This window comes from Amblyraja radiata, chromosome 12 (assembly GCF_010909765.2).
Source record: "Amblyraja radiata isolate CabotCenter1 chromosome 12, sAmbRad1.1.pri, whole genome shotgun sequence".
Classification (NCBI taxonomy): domain Eukaryota; kingdom Metazoa; phylum Chordata; class Chondrichthyes; order Rajiformes; family Rajidae; genus Amblyraja; species Amblyraja radiata.
The window spans coordinates 14218867-14239433 of NC_045967.1; the positions used below are offsets into that span (position 1 = coordinate 14218867).

At 42.2% G+C, this 20567-nt stretch overlaps 1 protein-coding gene across 1 annotated transcript in view; it reads right to left on the reverse strand.

The window, feature by feature from the left end:
* il1rapl2 (interleukin 1 receptor accessory protein like 2) overlaps positions 1-20567 on the reverse strand; it is an 859242-nt gene that overhangs the window by 366024 nt on the left and 472651 nt on the right. The window contains exon 5 of the mRNA XM_033030273.1: positions 19746-19899. Within this exon, the coding sequence (XP_032886164.1) occupies positions 19746-19899 (154 nt within the window). The remainder of the gene's footprint in view (positions 1-19745; positions 19900-20567) is intronic.

Consider the following 20567-nt stretch of genomic DNA (forward strand, 5'->3'; position numbering starts at 1 on the left):
TGCTGTATTTGGTATCCTTTTGAGAAATTGTTAATGATAACAGGACTTTATTAATCGACTGGGATGTGGCCTTGATTTTCCTCGTTTTGCTTGGAGCAAGGCTTTACCCCATCCACATGTCACTAACAAATCTCTTAGTTCCTTCAAGCTGAAGACTACATACAGTGGATGGCGCACTTGGAAATATGAGAATACGAGCTTGCATGGAGGGTTGGAAAGAACTAGATCAACTAGACCTACATGGTTGGTAGAAGCAGAATTTTGTTTTTCTGACACAGCATAGTAAGAGGCCCTTCAGCCCACTGACCATTGAACACCCGTACACTAGTTCTGTGTTATCCCACTTTCACATCCACTCCCTACGCACCAAGGGGCAATTTACAGAAGCCACTTAACTTGCAAGCTTGCTCGTCTTTGTATTGTGCGATGAAATTGGAGTACCTGGCGAAAAACCACGCTGTCACAGAGAATATACAAACTCGGCATGGCCAACACCTATAGAGTCAGGATCGAACCCGGGTCTGGGGAACTGTAGGGGAGCAACTCAACCACTGGCACCACTGTGCTCCCCGTAAATGAATTGTGCAGGAGTGTCAACTAAAGATGAAGCATGGGAGAATGGCCAGAGAATTGGCTCCTCACAATCTTCCTTTCATAGGAATGAACAAGCCTTTCTAAATATCCCCGCAAATAACTTTAACTTGACGGTGTGAGGATGGCGAGGCTGCTTCAGCTGCTTTTCACACCTGTCCGCGCTAGTTGTTCAGGCAAAGCCTCGCAGCAACATATTCACAGATAGAATTAAAGGTGTCAGTGAAAGAAAGCCCCATTTAGGAGATCATACTTGCTAATTAATGAAAATGAGGACAGCATTGCAGACAGAATTCTTGTACCTGTAATGAGAATCACTTTGGCTCGCATTCATTGCTTCTGATAAATTGCCAAATGTGTAAGTAGGGAATGCCTCTGCTATTTATTATAAGAGATGGATGCTGTTCAGCAGTTTTGCTCTTTCATGAATAGATTTAACGTGTAAAAATAAACAGAGTTATGTTGCGTACATTATATTCTTTGATCACCCAATGAACCAGGGCAGCACAACGGGACAGTGGTAGAACTTCTATCTCGCAGCGCCAGTAACCCATGACCTTGGGTGCTGTCCATGTGGAGTTTGCACATTCCCCCTGTGACCATGTGGGTTTTCTCCGGGTGTTCCAGTTTCCTCCCACATTCTGAAGACGTGTGGTTTTGTAGGTTCATTGTTTTTTGTAAAATTGCCCCTCGTATAGGGAGTGAATGAGAAATTGGGATAACATAGAACTAATGTGTACGGGTGATCGATGGTCGGCATGGACTCTGTGGGCCAAAGGGTCTATTTCCAAGCTGCGTCACTGAACTAAACTAATCCACAACCATTTCTGTTTGGTTCGAGTCCATTCAACTAGTTGCTAAATTGAGACACAAGAAAATGCAGATGCTAAAATCTTGAGGGAAAAAAAAGTGCTGGAGGGACGCAACGGGTCAGGCACCATCTTTGGAGAAAATGGATAAGTAATGTATCAGGTTGAGACCCTTATTCAGACCGATTAATATTATGGGTGTCTAAAGAAGGGTCCAGACCCAAAAGATCACTTATCCATTTTCTCCAGAGATGTTTCCTGATCCACTGAGTTGCTCCAACATGTTTTGTCTATCTCTGGAATAAACCAGCACGTGCAGTTCCTTTTTATTATCTATTTATTTTATGTTTTGGGTCCTTCACATTAATAGATTAGAATTGAGAGGAGGGAAGTTCAATCAGCACAATACAGATGAAACTCTAGCTCAGTGGTGCCAACGAACAGAGACAAATGTCTCACTTGCCCTTTAACAAATGCAGAATAAAGATCCCCTCCCCACTCTCACATTGACCTTCCTGTCCTGGGCCTCCTCCATTGACAGAGTGAGTCCACACACACACATGAGAAACAGGACCTTATGTTCCCTTTTGGTAGGTCACAACCCAACAGTATAAACATTGTGAGATGTCGAAGGATTAACATTTTGCTAGGTCACCATTCTGATAGTCACATCAATACAAAGCTATTGGTATTAACCCATCAATCTCCATTGAAAGAATTGTTTGAGCGTAGCGCCAGAATTGGTCCGAAGCCACTTCTATCCTACCTGGGTTCCTATGGCAGTCTGGTACATGCTTAAAAGTTCATGTCCATAAGTCATAAGAGCAGAAATAGGCCATTCGACCCATCGAGTCTATGCCATCCAATCATGGCTCTTATCTTTCTCTCTCAACCCCATTCTCCTGCCTTCTCCTTGTAAACTTTGACACCCTTACTAATGAAGAACCTGTCAATCTCCACTTTAAAAATACCCAATGATTTGGTCTCCATTGTCATTGCGGCAATGAATTCCACAGATCCAGCACCCTCTGACTAAATAAATCGTTCCTCATTTCCTTTCTATCTTATTATCAGCCTCGGAATCCGTCTATGTATCAGTTGCACTAAATATTACGTGGTATTAGACGCATGCCTTTGGCATCATATGAAATGATAGTCAAATTTTCAAGGAGTGGCATTGTTTTCATGTACAATCCTTATGGCTCATACTCCACCACCAAATGTACAAAAATGTACAGAGGGGTTGCTGCCTTAGTGCCAGAGCCCGGGTTCAATCCTGACTGTACAGAGTTTGCAAGTTCTCCCTGTGACTGCGTGGGTTTTCTCCGGGTGCTCTGGTTTCCTCCTGCACTACAAAGACATGCAGGTTTGTAGGTTAATTGGTTTCAGTAATTCTTTTTCCTTGCTGCATCACTAAACCAAACAAAAAACATTAAACTGAGACTTACTGACGACAGGTGCTGGAGGCAATGGGTCCCCATTTTGGTCGTAAATCAAATGGAAATTGGAATGTGTTTTAACACACACTGGAGTTCCCATTTATTTGGGTAGAATAGTGAAGCTATTATTCCAAAAATCCTTCATCAGAATACAAATATCTTACGAACAATTTTTCGTGGCATAATAAAAACAGTTTCTCTCCAGTTCCTTTTCAACACAGCACCATTAGTCGTTTAGAAGTAATTTCAAACCAGTGACATTGTTTTGCCATGAACCCTGATCCTGTAAGATATTCAGATAAATATAAAGTGTTGTTGAAACCTTTCTTGTGAAGACCATCAACTTGTTCATTTTGTAACGAGTGATTTGTCATTTTTAATGATTAACATTCCTTTATTCGGACTTAAAATGTCTGCTTTCTTCTCTGTATCTACATTTCTTTTCTGTCATTAATATCTTCCTTAAAATAAATCTGAGACAACAGGGTGGTGCAGTGAAGCTGCTGGGGAAACCCCACATGGTTATAGGGGGAAATGTGCAAACTCCACATGGACAGCACCTGTAGTCAGGATCGAACCAGAGTCTCTGGTGCTGTGAGGCAGTAGCTCTACCAGCTGCGCCATTTTCCCCCTTACAACCTCCTTCCACAAGTCTTGAGCCGAGGCAGGTTCTCATTTCTTCCACACAGAAATTTAACTTGCTCCAAAATTTAAGGACATTTCTAAAAATTACATGGGTTGAGGTTAAGTTATTTGTATACAAGGCAAGCCAAATATTTCAGTTTTAATTTCATACTGTATAATTTCAGCTCAGTGGTGCAGTGGTAGAGTTGCTGCCTTCCAGCGCCAGAGACCCGGGTTCAATCCTGACTACAGGTACTGTCTGTATGGAGTTTGTACATTCTCCCCATGTTTTCCCCCACACTCCCAAGAGTTTGTAGATTAATTTGGCAAAACTGTAATTTGTCCTTAGTATATACGATAGTGCTAGTATACTATAATTGGTGAGGCCAATTCTGGAGTATGGTGTACAATTTTGGTCGCCTAATTATAGGAAGGAGGTCAACAAAATAGAGAGTACAGAGGAGATTTACTAGAATGTTGCCTGGGTTTCAGCAACTAAGTTACAGAGAAAGGTTGAACAAGTTAGGGCTTTATTCTTTGGAGCGTAGAAGGTTAAGGGGGGGGGGACTTGATAGAGGTCTTTAAAATGATGAGAGGGATAGACAGAGTTGACGTGGATAAGCTTTTCCCACTGAGAGTAGGGAAGATTCAAACAAGGGGACATGACTTGAGAATTAAGGGACAGAAGTTTAGGGGTAACATGAGGGGGAACTTCTTTACTCAGAGAGTGGTGGCTGTGTGGAATGAGCTTCCAGTGAAGGTGGTGGAGGCAGGTTCGTTTTTATCATTTAAAAATAAATTGGATAGTTATATGGACGGGAAAGGAATGGAGAGTTATGGTCTGAGCGCAGGTATATGGGACTAGGGGAGAATACGTGTTCGGCACGGACTAGAAGGGTCGAGATGGCCTGTTTCCGTGCTGTAATTGTTATATGGTTATATGGTTATACGGGAATAGCTGGTCGGTGCGGACTTGGTGGGCTGAAGGGCCCATTTCTGCGCTGTATCTCTAAACTAATTACATTTGTGAGCAATTGAAAACATATTCCAGTGTTGTGCAGCCTGAAATATACAATATGGAAATGCTGCATTTATTACACCGAAATATAAAATAAATTATGACAGTCTGTTCATTGTTTCCAATGCAAAAGATCTTCCGAAAAAGGCAATTAATAGATTTCAGGATGGCATTTTGTTCATTCATTAGGGCAGAAGGTATGGATCTGTCATGTAATATGACCTTTTGTAGCCAACATCAATGGGAAATGTTGCAAGGATAGCTTGAACAGTTATAAAATAGATTTGTTTTCATCAATTAATTAAACATCAATCAACATTGCAACAAAGACAATATCTACAATACCCAAAATTGATTCAGCTGAGAAAATGAATATTAAATATTCTTCTTATTTTCTGGAACAGATAATGTATCATTCAATTTGGACATTGATTACATAAAGAACTCACTGGAAGGAGTTAGACTGGAAATCAGGTTTTATAAAGAAGCAATTAATCCTGTTAAACAATGCCGAGTCAGCTAGACACGAAGATGAATTTTAATATTTAGTTAATGAAACTTCCTCCAAATGTACTCAGAAACATCACGTAGCTTGTTTGCATGTGTTTAATTCATGTAGGATTTTAAGATCTGCAGTTATTTCATATTTCATTTCACAATGGTGTCAGTTATGGGTGTCAGTAGGCACAAGAATGGGATTAGGAGGGAGAGATAGACCAGCCATGATTGAATGTTAGAGTAGACTTGATGGGCCAAATGGCCTAATTATACTTCTTTCGATTGTGATCCTATGCCTATCAGCCACAGATGAACTTCAGTAACAAGGCAAGAATGCAGCTTGAACGTTGAGCTATTATTGACTGGAATCAGACAAACAGCACCCAAACAGGTCCTTCGGCCCATGCCAACCAATATGCCCCATCTACCATGGTCTCACATGCCCTCATTTGGCCCATATCCCTCGAAACCGGTCCTATCCATGTAGCTGTCTAAATGTTCCTTGAACTTTGTAATAGTCCCCGACTCAACTACCTTCTCTGGCAGCTCATTGCATACACCCACCACATTGTGTGAGAAAGAGTTACTACTCAGATTCCTATTAAATCTTTCCCCCTTCACCTTAAGCCTCTGACCTCTGGTTCTTGATTACCCTACTGTCTTTTAAATGTTGTTATGGTTCTTACAAAAATCTCATTCAAAGCTTAATGGATGTGGAGAGGATGTTTCCACTAGCAGGAGAGTCTATGACCAGAGGCCACAGTCTCCAAATTAAAGGACGTACCTTAAGAAGGGAGACTAGGATGTATTTCTTTAGTCAGAGGGTGGTGAATCTGTGAAATACATTGTCACAGAAGGCTGTGGAAGCAGTCAATTGATATTTTTAAGGTGGAAATTGACAGATTCTTGATTTGTATGGGTGTTAGGGGTTATGGGCGAAGGCAGTAGAATGGGGTTGAGAGGAAAATATATATCAGCCATGATTGAATGTAAGTAGACTTGATGGGCCAAATGACCTAATTCTGCTCTGTTCCCATAACTTATGAACTTACACATGAACACAATGCCCAAAAGTATTGTTGCAATATTTTGTTAATAAACTGAATTTACTGAAGCTCATAGCAAATTGTTATAAGATAGGGATACTGGTGGCAACTGCAAGAATATCACATGGCACAGGATTTGTATATAGAGTAATATAGCACAGAATAATATAGCACAGAAACAGGCGCTTCAGCCTAACGCTTTCATGCCAACCATGATACGCTACACACTAGGGGAAATTTACAGAGGCCAGTCAACCTACAAACTCATATGTCTGGACGTGGGACAGACAATAGGTGCAGGAGTAGGCCCTTCGAGCCAGCACTGCCATTCCATGTGATCATGGCTGATCATCCACAATCAGTACCCCGTTCTTGCCTGCTCCCCATATCCCTTGGCTCCGCTATCTTTAAGAGCTCTATCTACCTCTCTTGAAAGCATCCAGAGAACATGCCTCCACCACCCTCTGAGGCAGAGAATTCCACAGACTCACAACTGTATGAAAAAGTATTTCCTCATCTCCATTTTAAATGGATTACCCCTTATTCTTAAACTGTGACCCCTGGTTCTGGACTCCCTCAACATCGGAAACATGTTTCTTGCCTCGTGTGTCCAAACCCTTAATAATCTTACACGTTTCAATAAGATCCCCTCTCATCATTCTAAATTCCAGAGTATACAAGCCCAGCCACTCCATTCTATCAACATATGACAGTCCCACCAGGAATTAACCCTGTGAACCTACGCTGCACTCTCTCAATAGCAAGAATGTCCTTCCTCAAATTTGGAGACCAAAACTGCACACAATACTCCAGGTGTGGTCTCACTAGGGACCTGTACAACTGCAGAAGAACCTACTTGCTCCTATACTCAACTCTTGTTATGAAACTGGAGCACCCGGAGGAATCCCATGCGCATCACAGAAAGAAAATGTAAACTCCACACAAACAGTAGCTAAGGTCAGAATTGAAACTAATGGCCTGTCCCACTAGGTGATTTTTTTCGGCGACTGCTGGCATCATTGACTGACGTATCAGGTCACCGAAAAAGTCGCGGCGTGATGAAGATTGGCGCGCGGTGTTTCCTCAGGCGTCGCAGAATTTTTCTTGTCGCCGCTGCATTATGAAATGTTCAACATCTTTCGGCAACCCTGGTACGTCAGTCAATTATGCCGGTAGTTGCCGAAAAAAATCACCAAGTGGGACAGGCCCTTAAGTCTCTGGCCCTTTACCAGCTGCCCCACTGTGCCACCTAAATACAATCTCAAACTCAAGTACAATAGGTTGAGCAAAGGGAAAGATGCAAAGTGCAGAATACAGTTCTCAACATTGGAGTGCAACAGTTACAGAGACAAAGTCCAATGTCCGCAATGGGGTGGAGGCGAATTCGACAGTATCCTAGCTTATGGAAGGACCGTTCAGATGTCCGATAACAGAGGGGGAGAGGCTGTTCATAAAACTGGTGGTGTGCACTTTCAAGCTTCTGTACCTTAGAATGATAAAGTTGAAAAGAAACATTCCTACATTTAATGAGGCAAGACATGCATGCCAAGCGATTTATTTTGATTGATAATACACCTGTGAAACAGAATGGGTTATTTTCACCATATTAAATGCACAAAAAGATGGAAGTGGTAGCTCTTATTGACATAACATTCTAACATATGTATGAAAAGATGAGAATCAGTAAACCTTCATTAGCATGAGATGATATAATGTGAAAAGGTTAGCAAGAACACCTGATGTGCACAAATTGGCTATTGCTTTTTCTACATTACAACAGTGTCTGCTCAAAGGCTACATTAGCGATAACGCACTTCAGAGCCTCATGCAATAATGAAAAACATTGGCAGGCAGAAGTTCATTTTTTTCCTACGGTATGTTGAAAATTCCAATTTTATTTTCCCCAGAACTGGAACTCCCGGGACATTGGATTGACCAATAATCTATTTGCACTGCTCTTTTATATAACAGCCACAATACAAGAATTCTATCATACATCTGAAGGCATTAGAGACATTGAATCATACAGTGTAGTAATAGACCTTATGGCCCAACATGTCCTTGTGGACCAAAGTTCCCCATCTAAGCTAGTCCCATCATGCTTGGCCCATATCATTTTAAATCTGTCCTATCTATGCACCTGTCAAAGTGTCTTTTAAATGCTGATATAGTACCAGTCTCATCTAAAGCTTCTCTGACAGCTCGTTACATATCTTCACCAAACTGGGCAGAACAGTTGCCCCTCAGGTTCCGATGAAATCTTTCCTCTCACTTTAAACCCATATCCTCTATTACTTGATTCCCCTCCCCTGGGTTAAAGAGTGTTCATTCACCCCATCTATCCACCTATACACCTCTATAAGATCAATCCTCAGCTTCCTGCAATCCAAAGAGTAAAGTATTTCGCCATAGCTCAGTCTATCAAGTCCTGGCAATATCCAAAAATCTTCCCTGCACTATTTTCCAGCCAAACAACATCTTTCCGACATTAGATCAGAAGGCATCCATGTTTAAACTCTCATTTATACACTTGCTACCACAGGACTTAATCATTGAAGTGAACTTCCACACATTGCAAAACCAAAATTCTACAAATTTAAAGTCATAATGGTCAACTCATCCTGAAATTCATGGAATGTCACATTGAACTAAAACCTGGTGCATTGCTAAATATAACAACATTTAGTGCAATATTTTAGTGAGCTCCTCATAATTTTTCTATTTATAGTCACTTCCAGATAGAAATATAATTAATACATTTATATCAATCTGATCTTTCAATCAGACAGACACACAAAAAAAGATAGACCCAGGGCTGGATTAACTCAGTGGGTCAGTCAGCATCTCTGGAGAAAAATAATGGGTGACGTTCCGGGTCAGAACCCTTCTTCCGAAGCAAGGTCCTGATCCGAAAGGTTACCCATCCTTTATCTCCAGAGATGCTGTCGGACTCACTGAGTCATTCTAGCACTATGTTGTCTATCTTTGGTATAAACCAGCATCTGCAGTTTTTTTGTTTCTAAAGACACAAAAATAAATTTGATAATTATGGACTGTTCTGTACTTTCCATGGTTTTAGATTTTTGTTTAAAACAAAAAAACATTTTGCCATTTGATTTAAGTGAAATTGCTTAATTCTAGTTAACAAACTGTGCAGCAGCAGCAACACATTTGACCATCACGTGTCAGATTACTAAAGCATTTCTTCACAAATCAGTGCTGAAACACAGATGGTCGAGTGCTACAAGTTTCTAGGTTTAAATATCACCAACAATTTATCCTAGTCCAAACACAATGCTACGCCCAAGAAAGCACATCGATGCATCCACTTACTCAGAAGGCATTCCTCACATGTTTGGTATGTTCCCAATTATAGGCACAATGTGCCGGAGTCACTCAGCAGGAAGGCAACCTCTGGAGAAAAACCATACCACCAGATTGAAGATAATCTTCTTGCTGTTATCAGACTGAAGAAGGGTCCCAACCTAAAATATTACCCTTTTTCTCCAGAGGTGCTACCTGACCCACGGAGTTACTCCAGCACTTTATGTCTATCTTTGGTAGAAACCAGCATCTGCAGTTTCTACACAACCAATGTCTACGTCTACAGTTGCACCATGGAAAGCATCCTATCCGGATGCAACACAGCTTGATATGGCAATAGCTCTGCCCAAGACTACAAGGAATTGCAGAGAGTTATGAAAGCAGCTCAGTCCATCATGATCACCAGCCTCCCCCCTCTGACTCCACCCATGGCAAACACTGCCTCGAGAAAACAATGAACATAAACAAGGACCACTGACTCATATTGTTCTCTCCTCACCTCTCTCCCAAAGACCATCTTCTACCCAGCTATTATCAGACTTCTCATACTCTACGGATAAATTTATGATCTTCCAATCTACGTTGTTGCAGTCCTTGCAATTATTTTATCTGCACTCTCTGGAATTAAGAGAATAAGCAGCGTCTCCACTCTGCTAATTTTTTTTATTTTGCACTACCTGATATACAAATACAAAAATATCATACATGTGTGTATGGTGTGATCTCCCTGAGATCACACACAACTAGTTTTCACTGGATCTCAGAACACATTACAAAGATAAACTGATGTCAATACCACGGAGCATGTCCAGCATGGACGTTCTTTTTTCTTTAATGTCAGATTTTCATAATTTCCAATTAATTTAATTTATTTGTTAATGGAAACACAAGGCTGACTTCAAAGTCATCTGTTTAAAGATAACCTGTGGGGCCCTTAGAACAAATGACTTGCATCCCCAGATTGCCTTTCAAGCATATTGCTCATCTCAGTGCATTTTTTACTCAAGCCAATTAACCTACAACCTACTCTTTGGAGTGTGGGAGGAACTGGAGCAACCGGAGAAAACCCGCACGGTCACAAGGAGCACGTACACACTCCATACAGACAGCACCCGTAGTCAGGATGGAACACAAGTTTCTGGCGCTGTGAGGCAGCAACCCTACCACTGCGCCGCCCTCAATACCTCATGGATTTCCTCCGGGTGCTCCAGTTTCCCAAAAGACATGCCATTGTAGACCATCCAACCTTTCATAACTGCTCAACCCCTCTCAGAGCCATGGGGCTTTTTAGGTTAACTGGCTTCTGTAAATTTCCCCACTTGCATAGGGAGTGATTGAGAAGGTGGATAACATAAACCTAGTGTGAACAGGTGATCAATGGTCAGCATGGACTCGTTGGGCCGAAGGCCTGTTTCCACGCTGTATCGCTGAATGATGAATGAAAACTTTATTGTCATTCAGATATACACCTAGACACAGTGCACCTTGAACGAAATTTCGTTGCATTTGACTCTCCAAATCAGGTAAATAGTCAACGTAAAAGTGCTAGGTGCGTCCATAAAAATGCCTCATGTGCATGGTTCTGTAAAATAAATATATATAAAAAGTTTTTAAAAGTGTCGATATTTAAAAAGTTCTAGCCTCGGTTTTGTTGATTGTTCAGTAATCTTATGGCCTGGGGGATGAAGCTGTTGCAGAACCTGGTTGTCCTGCTCTTCATGTTGCGGTACCTCCTCCCAGAGTTAAGCAGTATAAACAGTCCAAATTGTGGGTGTGGGGGGGCTCTGGTAGTGCCCTTAGCTCTAATCAGACAGCGCTTGTACCCCATGTCCATGATGGAAGGAAGAGAAGTCCCAATGATTTTTTCCGCTGTCCTCACCACTCTCTGAAGGCACTTCCAGTCCGCAGCTGTACAGCTGCCGCACCACGTAGAGATGCAGCTGGTCATGATCGACTCAATTGTGCTTCTGTAGAAAGTGGCGAGGATGGGAGGGTGGAGGTGTAAACTTCTCAACCTGCGGAGGAAGTACAACCGCTGCTGTGCTCGTTTTGCCAGAGATGTAATGTTTGTGGACCAGTTTAAGGTGTCCGTTATATGCACCCCCAGGAACTTGATCCTTTTCACCTGCTCCACTGCTGAGTTGTTGATGCAGAGTGGAGTGTGACTGGGCTGAATTTTCCTTCTGAAATCGACGACAATCTCCTTGGTTTTGTTCACATTTAGGAGAAGGTTGTTCCTGCTGCACCAGCTCACCAGCTGCTCCACCTCCTCTCTATATGCCTGGTCGTCGTTATTGCGGATGAGGCCCACTACTGTTGTGTCATCCGCGTATTTAATGATATGGTTAGTAGTGGACCTGGCGACACATGGAATTAAAACAAAAAATCCTGGAACTCCCAACCCAACATGATAATTGGAGTACCTCAGAAAGACTGAACTATGACTCTCTCAGTAATCTCAGATAAAGCAATGGTAGACCATTTAACATCTGATACCTGCTCAACCCCTCTCAGGGTCATGAGGCTTTTTAGGTTAATCGAGTTCTGTAAATTAGAGATTTTAGAGAGACTTTAGAGAGGTAAAGTGTGGAATCAGGCCCTTCTGCCCACCAAGTCCATTCCTACAACTTCATACACTAACACTATCCTACACACTGGGGGCAATTTACAATTTCATTAAAACCCAATTAACCCACAAACCTGAATGTCTTTGGAATATGGGAGGAATCCAGAGCACCAGGTGAAAACCCATGCAGTCACAGGGAGAATGTACAAACAGCACCTGCAGTCTGGATCTCTGGTGCTGTAAAGCAAGCAAGTCTACCGTTGTGTAGACCTGGTGTGTGGAGAATGTGTAGAACTTGTGTGTGAACTGCTGATCAATAGTCAGAGGTCAGTATGCGTTCGATAAGTCAAAGGCCCCATTTTCATGCTGCATCTCTACATCAAAGTATTGGAGAAAGCAGTCAGAGCAAGGTTCCATAAATGACAATGTAATGATGATAACATTGCCTATTGCCATGTTGTTTAAAGGGTAAATGTTAGTGAGGACTGGTCTCCTTTGAAATGATGTATAGCATCTTTGATGCCAAATAGGGGCTTTATTTTAACATCTCTACCCATGCATCTTTAGATTGTAGAGAGATACAGTGCGGAAGCAGGCCCTTCAGCCCATCGAGTCCATGCCGACCAGGGTACCCCGTACACTAGCACTATCCCACACACCAAGGACAATTTACAATCTTTACTAAAGCCAATTAACCTACAAACCTGTATGCTTTTGAAGTATAGGAGGAAACCGGAGCACCCGGAACAAACCCATGCGGTCACAGAGAGAACGCAAAAACACCATACAGACAGCACCCGTAGTCAGCATCAAACCCCGGTCTCTGATACTGTAACTCTACCACTGCGCCACCCTCTTCCACAGCATTGGAATTGTTGTACCAGCCCACAATTCTGTTGAAGTGGCAGCCGCCAATCTTGCCTTTAAGTCTCTGGAGTGAGCTAAATTAAAATAATTGAATTGCAGCAACATTGTACAATATCTATTTTACACCTTCCTCAAGCCTTTGTTATAAAATTAAATCAAAACAATTTTTCTTCTGAAAATTTTATTAAAAGCAAATCTTAAACTTGTCCAAGAAAAGTTGGGAAAATTTATGACACTATTATATTTCCTCTCACAGCATCGCATGTTTGTGATTTAGTGAGTGTCTCGTGGGAATCTGCTTTTGATCTTCCTAGTTGTTCAACACTTTCTTCAGATAATAGTCAGGATGTTAGTCCTTCTTGGCAATGCACTGATGTAAATATTTGAAGATTGGAGGACCGGCTGGGTTTTATCCGGGTGCACCAGTTTCCTCCCACACTCCAAAGACGTGGCTTTGGTAAAATTGTGTGTAGGATAGTGGTAGTATACGGGGTGATCAGGGCTCGGTGTGGACTCGGTGGGCCGAAGGGTCTGTTTTTATTCTTTATTTCCAAACTAATCTAAACAGTTTTACTGTCTTAAAGAATTTGCACTACTTACTAATAATTTTCAAACAATTTATGTTTTCTCCAGTCTATGTGCCTTTGTTGCTGCTACAAGCAAGATTTTCATTATACCTGCATCTCATCGATATTGTGCACATGAGAATAGGCTGGAGTGAGACACCACCCAGGACACTTCATCAACAGCCACAAGTAATCATTCCCTTTACCACAGAGGTCACAGAACACACCTTCAGTAAAATTCACCGCAGTTATTTGCCTAGGCCACAATGCTGGAAATCCTCAAACTAATAATCGCTCCCTTCATGAAGAGACCCAGATTCGATCTCGACTACAGGTGCTGCCTGTACATTTTCCTCGTGACTGTGCACATTTTCTCCAGATGCTACGGTTTCCACCCACAACCAAAGATGTGCAGGCTCGTACGCCATCTTCTCAAGGATGAACAATAATTGCTGGCTTGGCCGGTGACACCATGATCTCCGAAATGAATAAATAAAAACAAATCAATAGATGGAGCACAGATTTAGCACCAACTGCTACTCATCGGCCATGCAAAGTGCTTCTGTGATCCTCTTGAAGGTCGTAAGTAATTCAACACTTTAAGTGCACAAGCTGTACACATCTTCTATTAATAAACCCAACTATTAACGCTGGAATTGTCTTTCCTGGAGAATTTGGACATTTGTCTTCCGTTAATGTATTGCCCTCAAATGGAGTGGAATCCAATGCACTGGGGAAGTAGCCTTCAATCGCGTTTTCTGGACCCGATGGTACATCAAAACTAGAAGCATTTCAAGGACAGCTTACTGTGGGTAGAATGATGCTTGCTTACAGTCCCATAAAAGTCTCTGCCCATCATTCCAACTGTAGAACCAAGCCATAACTCCATCAAATTTATAACATTATTTTAGTTTGGAGATATAGCATGGAACCAAGCCCTTCATCCCACCAAATCTGCCACGACCAGTGATCACCCCATACACTAAAACTGCCCACACACACACACACACACAGGAGACAATTTTACCAATGCTAATTAACTGACAAACTTGCATGTCTTTGGAATATGGGAGGAAACCAGAGAAAGCCCACGCAGTCATGAGGAAAATGTGCAAACTCTGTACAGACAGCATCCGTGGTCAGGAATGCGGTGAGGCAGCAACATTGCCGCTATGCTACATCTCAGAGAAGATTCTCATCCAAAATTCAAACACAACCTCAGGGGAAGGCGAACAACCAACCAAGTCTTCACAACTCCTGATAGGTTAATTTGTAAATGCACCGAGTCGGGCACATCGGACACGCCTGACTCCGCAAAATGATTTAATGCCAAGAGGAATAGTGATGAAATAGTAAAATGGGGAGAAGAGATGTCCCAGATACTTAGTCTTGGAATCCAATAGCCTGTGGCCATTTTTTTTCCCTTTATCCCTTGGAACTTAGAGAATGTCCACACACTGACAAAATAGTCAAGGGCGTGAAATGTGTCAATGATACAGTCCAGAGGCATCAGAGGCAAGAGACAACACTGCATGGTTGAAGCATGCAGTTCAAGGCATCATAAGAGCTTCATTCAACACAAGACACGAAGTGCTGGAGCAGTTTAGTGATTCAGCATGGAATGAGGCCCTTCAGCCCACGCTGACCACTGATCACCCTACTATCTTATCGCACTTTATATCCACTATTTTCATACTAGGGGCAATTTACAGAGGCCATCCGTGTACAGAGGGAACTTAGCTTATAGTTTGGAGATGGAGCATGGAAACAGGCCCTTCGGCCATGCGAGTCCACGCCGACCATCGATCACCCACACTACACACGAGGGACAAATTACAGAGGCCAATTAACCTACAAAGCAGCATGTCTTTGAGACGTGGGAGGAAAGCAGAGCACCCAGAGGTTATCCCACGGTCACAGAGAGAACATGTAAACTCCACATAGATAGCACCCGAGGGCAGGATCAAGGTCAGGTCTCTGGCGCTGTGAGGCAGTAGCTCTACCAGCTGTGCCAATTTTGAACTGGCCTGTGCAATCCTAATCCTAAGGGTCAGGCAGCATCTGTGGGGGGGAATGGATGGGTGAAATTTCAGGTCAGGGCCCTTCTTCAGACTGATTGTAGTAGTGGAAGAAAGCTGGAAAAGACCAAAAGCTGGAAATGTCTGGAGTGAAAATGTCTGTAGATGGAAGCAGGAAAGGAGGTTATTGACCCTAAACGTCACCTATCCATCCCGTCCACTGATGTCGTCTGACCCGCCGAGTTACTCCAGCACTTTGCATTTTGCTCAAGATTCCTGCATCTACAGTTCCTTGCGTCTTCACTCAACAAATTGTCTCAATCCAATGTCCCAGCTTTCATCGAGTAGATTTATACATACAAGTCAGGAGCCATAGTAGGCCACTCAGCCCTTTCACCTTGTGTTGCCATACAACAACACATTCAAGTGAACAATCACCCACATATCAAGGATCTATGTACTTCTGCCTTAAAGATATTCAAAGACTCCTACTGTTGGGGAAGAGTATGCCAAGTGCTTATGACCCTGAAAGGAAGAGAAAAAAACAAAACAAAAAAACACATTTTTTGTTTGAAATAGATGACTCAAAAATCTTACTATATTTGTTTTCACTTTTATCACTTATTGTTCCTTATTGGCAATCGACAAGGTCCCACGACAAGGCAATCGACAAGGCCAGTATTGACACATGGGATCTAAGGAGAATTACCAAAATGGATACATAGTCGGCTTGATGGCAGTTCTGTTCAGTTTAGTTTATCGCCAGGTGTATCGAGGTACAGTGAAAAGCTTTTGTTAGGTGCAAACCAGTTAGCGGAAAGACAAAACATGATTACAATCAAGCCATTGACAGTGTGTAGATACATGATAAGGGAATAACATTTAGTGCAAGGTAATGCCAGTAAAGTCTGATCATAGATAGTCCGAGGGTTACCAGTGAGGTAGATAGTTCAGGAATGCTCTCTAGTTGTGATAGGATCATTCAGTTACCAGATAACAACTGGGAAGAAAATTTTAGTTTAGTTTAGAGATACAACGTGGAATCAGGCCCTTCGGCCCACCGGGTGTGCATCAACCAGTGATCCCCACACATTAACACTATCCTACACATACCCGGGACAATTTACACATACACCAAGACAATTAACCTGCAAACCTGTACGGCTTGAATGTGGGAGGATATCGAAGATCTTGGAAAAAACCCACGCGGTCACGGAGAGAATGTACAAACTCCGTAAAGACAGTACCCGTAGTCGGGATCGAACCCAGGTATCTGCCGCCGCAAATGCTGTAAGGCAGCAACTCTAAGCTGCGTCACCCTGCTGCCCGAATCGGGACATATGCGTTCTCACTCTCAAACGTATAGAAGAGGGGTTGGCCATGATGCGACTTGTCCTTGATTCTGCTGCTGTCTTTGCCGAAGCAGGGTGAGGAAGCTGAGGGTGATGGTGGAAGGTAGTTTTTCTGACAGGAGGCCTGTGACTTGTGGTGTCCCTCAGGGATTGGTGCCGGGTCCATTGGTGGTTGTCATTCATGTAAATGGTTTGGAAGAAAAATCAAAAGGACATGGATAGTATGTTTCCATATATGAATGTTTCCATGATAGGGAGAGATTAAGCAGGCTAGCACTTTAGTCCCTGGAGAACGAGGGGGGGGGGGGGGAATTTTATTTTCACATAGGTTTAGAAAATCATGAGGGGCAAAGAAGGTGAATCCACATAATCTTTTCCGTAGGGAAATGGAATCAAAAACTAAAGTGTAAAAGTTCACTTAAAAAGATAGATAAAGTACAAATTCTTAAGACCATACAAAGCTTTAATTTAACATCTGACAGGTGTGAACCTAGAGACCCAGAGGCAACAGTTTTATATCTGAATCTCCAGCAGCACACACAAAGAAATACCTCATGAATGAAAATGGTTTGGAGGGATATGGACCAAAAATAGCCAATGGGGATGTGCTTAGATGGAGCATCTTGTTCGGCATCAATGAATTGGGACAAAGGGCCTGTTTCCGTGCTGTATGCCTGCATGGGAAACCAATTTGGAAACTATGCCAAAGACAGACACAAAGCACTGGAATAACTCAGCAAGTCAGGCAACCACTCAGGAGAAAAAGGATGGGTGATGCTTCAGGTGTTGACCCTTCTCTAGACTCTGAAAACTACCTGGAATCTATGGCAGGTGCTCACCTGCAATTCACTGATGCAAAGTGATCCAGAAGCATTTATTATCACTTTGACTGATTATTATCAGTTTGACTCTGTGGCAAGTGCTCTCACCATTGCATACAGTGGAAATAATTGGAACATGTGGTCAGAACTCTCTCAAATGGAAGTTAAGTCTAGTTGAAGAGGCAGTCTCAACAAGGACACGGAACCAAATTACTCCTTCCCGTGCTCAAAACTGTCCCAAAAATATTGACCCGTTTGAGAACAGGTGGACCATCTGCCCCATGGTTGGACTGATAACTTTGACCATGTAACACCGTCCACTATAAACAAATTTAAAAAAGTACAATGCAACTTTTAATATTATGAAACAATTGTCATCTCATTGTGTCCTACATTTATTTCACTGTTTCGATTGGATTGCCAGTATTCTAGAGGGAAACTGAAAGACTTGACTTTCCTTTAGACTTTAGAGATACAGCTCGGAAACAGGCTCTTCAGGCCACCGAGTCATGTTGATAAGTTCGAGGAGCAGAATTAGGCCATTCGGCCCATCAATTTTGCTCCCCCATAAAATCATGGCTGATCTATCTTTCTCTCTCAATCCCATTCTCCTGCCTTGACCCCAGAACCCCTGACGCCCTTATTAATCAAGAATCGGTCAATCTCCACCTTAAAACTATCCAATGACATGGCCTCCACAGCCTGTGTCAATGAATTCCACAGATTCACCATTCTCTGACTGTAGAAATTCCTTCTCATCTCCTCTATAAAAGTTACATACTTTTATTCTGAGGCCAAGGCCTCTGATCCTAGACTCTCTCACTAGTGGAAACATCCTCTCTACAGTCACTCTATCCAGTCCTTTCACTATATGGCAAGTTTAATTGAGGGGTCCCCTCATCCTTCTGAACTCCAGCGAGCACAGGCCCAGCTCTGTCAAATGCTCATCGTACAGTAATTCAGTCATCCCCGGGATCATTCTCATAAACCACCTCTGGACCCTCTCTAATGGCAGCACATCCTTCCTCAGACGTGGAGCCCACAACACTCCAAATGCCGTCTGACCAGTGCCTTATAAAGCCTCCGCAGTACATCCCAGATGGAATCCGGTTGCCTGGAGCTGTAAAACAGCAACTCTACCATGGTGCCACCCTGGATGAGTTAGAAGAAGTTGTGGAAAGAGTACAAATAATGAATGGGGTTGGAATCTCACTGCCTTCAAGAGTGTGGAGGCAACAAGGTACATGGCATTAATGAAGTATTTGTAAAGCTCCTGGTGTGCACTACAGCCCAAGTGCTAGGATGTATCAATGGAAGCATATAGAGTTATATTGGATGGAAACAAGTTCTTTGGCCTACAAAATCCAAGTTGGCCATCAAGCACATATGGAACACTGTTTTTTTTTCTTTGTTTACCCCCGTCACTCTGGGCTGTGGGTAATAATGGGACTACAGTTGGGTTTGTTACTTTTCTGTAATCACAATAGCAGGTAACTCAACATGCCGTCTCCACATGTGCTCCGTGGGACTTCCTGCGCTACACAAAATAAGTCCCCAACACAACAATTGTTGGTAGGAACCATAATTAACATGGGGCAAGAATAACTAACCAAATACCTTATACAACAATAATAATATAGTTAGTAGTCACATAATAATAATAATAATAATAATAATAGCAATTATATACTGTATAGTATATTATTATAAAACCCCACAAAACAAATTTAATACAATAAACTAAGATTACACATAATCCTGTGCAGGCATACGAGAATAGTTTATTTGGGGATTATGTTCAGCATAGACATTGTGGGCCAAATGTGATATACTTTTCCATATTCTATGCAAGTACTTATTTACATACATTCAATTATCTCTGCAAATTCTTATCACCTTCCTTTAGATTCCAACATTCACTTCCACACTTGGGGCAACTTCTAACTGCCTACCAAAAGCACTCCTTTGACCAAAAGGAACCCAAGTGCCTACTGTGATTTCCTGAACATCTGAAAACTATCAATGCCAATCCTACAATTGCACAAAATTTCATAGCTTGGCCCGACATCAAGCAATACACCCACAAGCCAACACTACTGTCAATTTTCACACAAACAGAATTTGCATGGCTATTTAATCACAGGATCAAATATTAAATCCAAAACATCATTCTGTTTCAGCTCATAATGAAAGTGAAATGCCTCACCTGTAACTATTAATTCAATCGTTCTTCTCAACAACTTGTCCTTGTATTTCAGTTCACAGGTGTAATTTCCCAAATCTTCTTCTTGAACCTCTTGTATCACGAGGATTTTTCTCTTCCGCAAGACAGAACTCCTCCATGATTGTGGCAAGCATTCCTATGTTGACAACGGAATTAACAAATAAGGCATTTATTTCAGTACAACATGCACTCTCTGCATGCAATATATCTTGTTTTTTCACACTCAGGGAATTTGCATGTGGGGAATGGCAGTCCCTCAATCAGAGCTGGTGATGTTTTTGATTGATTGCATAATTGATTGATTGATTGATTGATTGAATAATCGATTAATTGACTGTTTTCTTTTTATTGACTTTAAATGTGCTTTTTGCTGGCAAAGACTAATGTTACTACCCATTCTTAATTGTCCTTAAGAGGGTGACTTAATGCAGCAACAAACAGCCCTTCAGCCCACAAAGTCTAAGCTCACCACCAATCAACCCTTCACATTCGTTTTTTCTTATCCCACTTTATCACCCACTCCCATCACACTAGGTGAAATTTACAGAGGCTGATTAACCTACAAACCCACACAATGTTTGGATGTTGGAAGGAACTGGAGCACCCAGAGGTCACAGGGAGGATGTGCAAACTCCACACAGACAGCAGCCAAGGTCAGGATCGAACCCGTATCTCTGTCGTTGTGAGGCAACGGCTCTCCCAGCTGCACAATAGAGTTGATTGGTTATAACCATTGAACACAGTACAGCACAATGACAGGCCTTAGGCTCACAATATCTATGCCAAATATGGAAGTAAATTGCA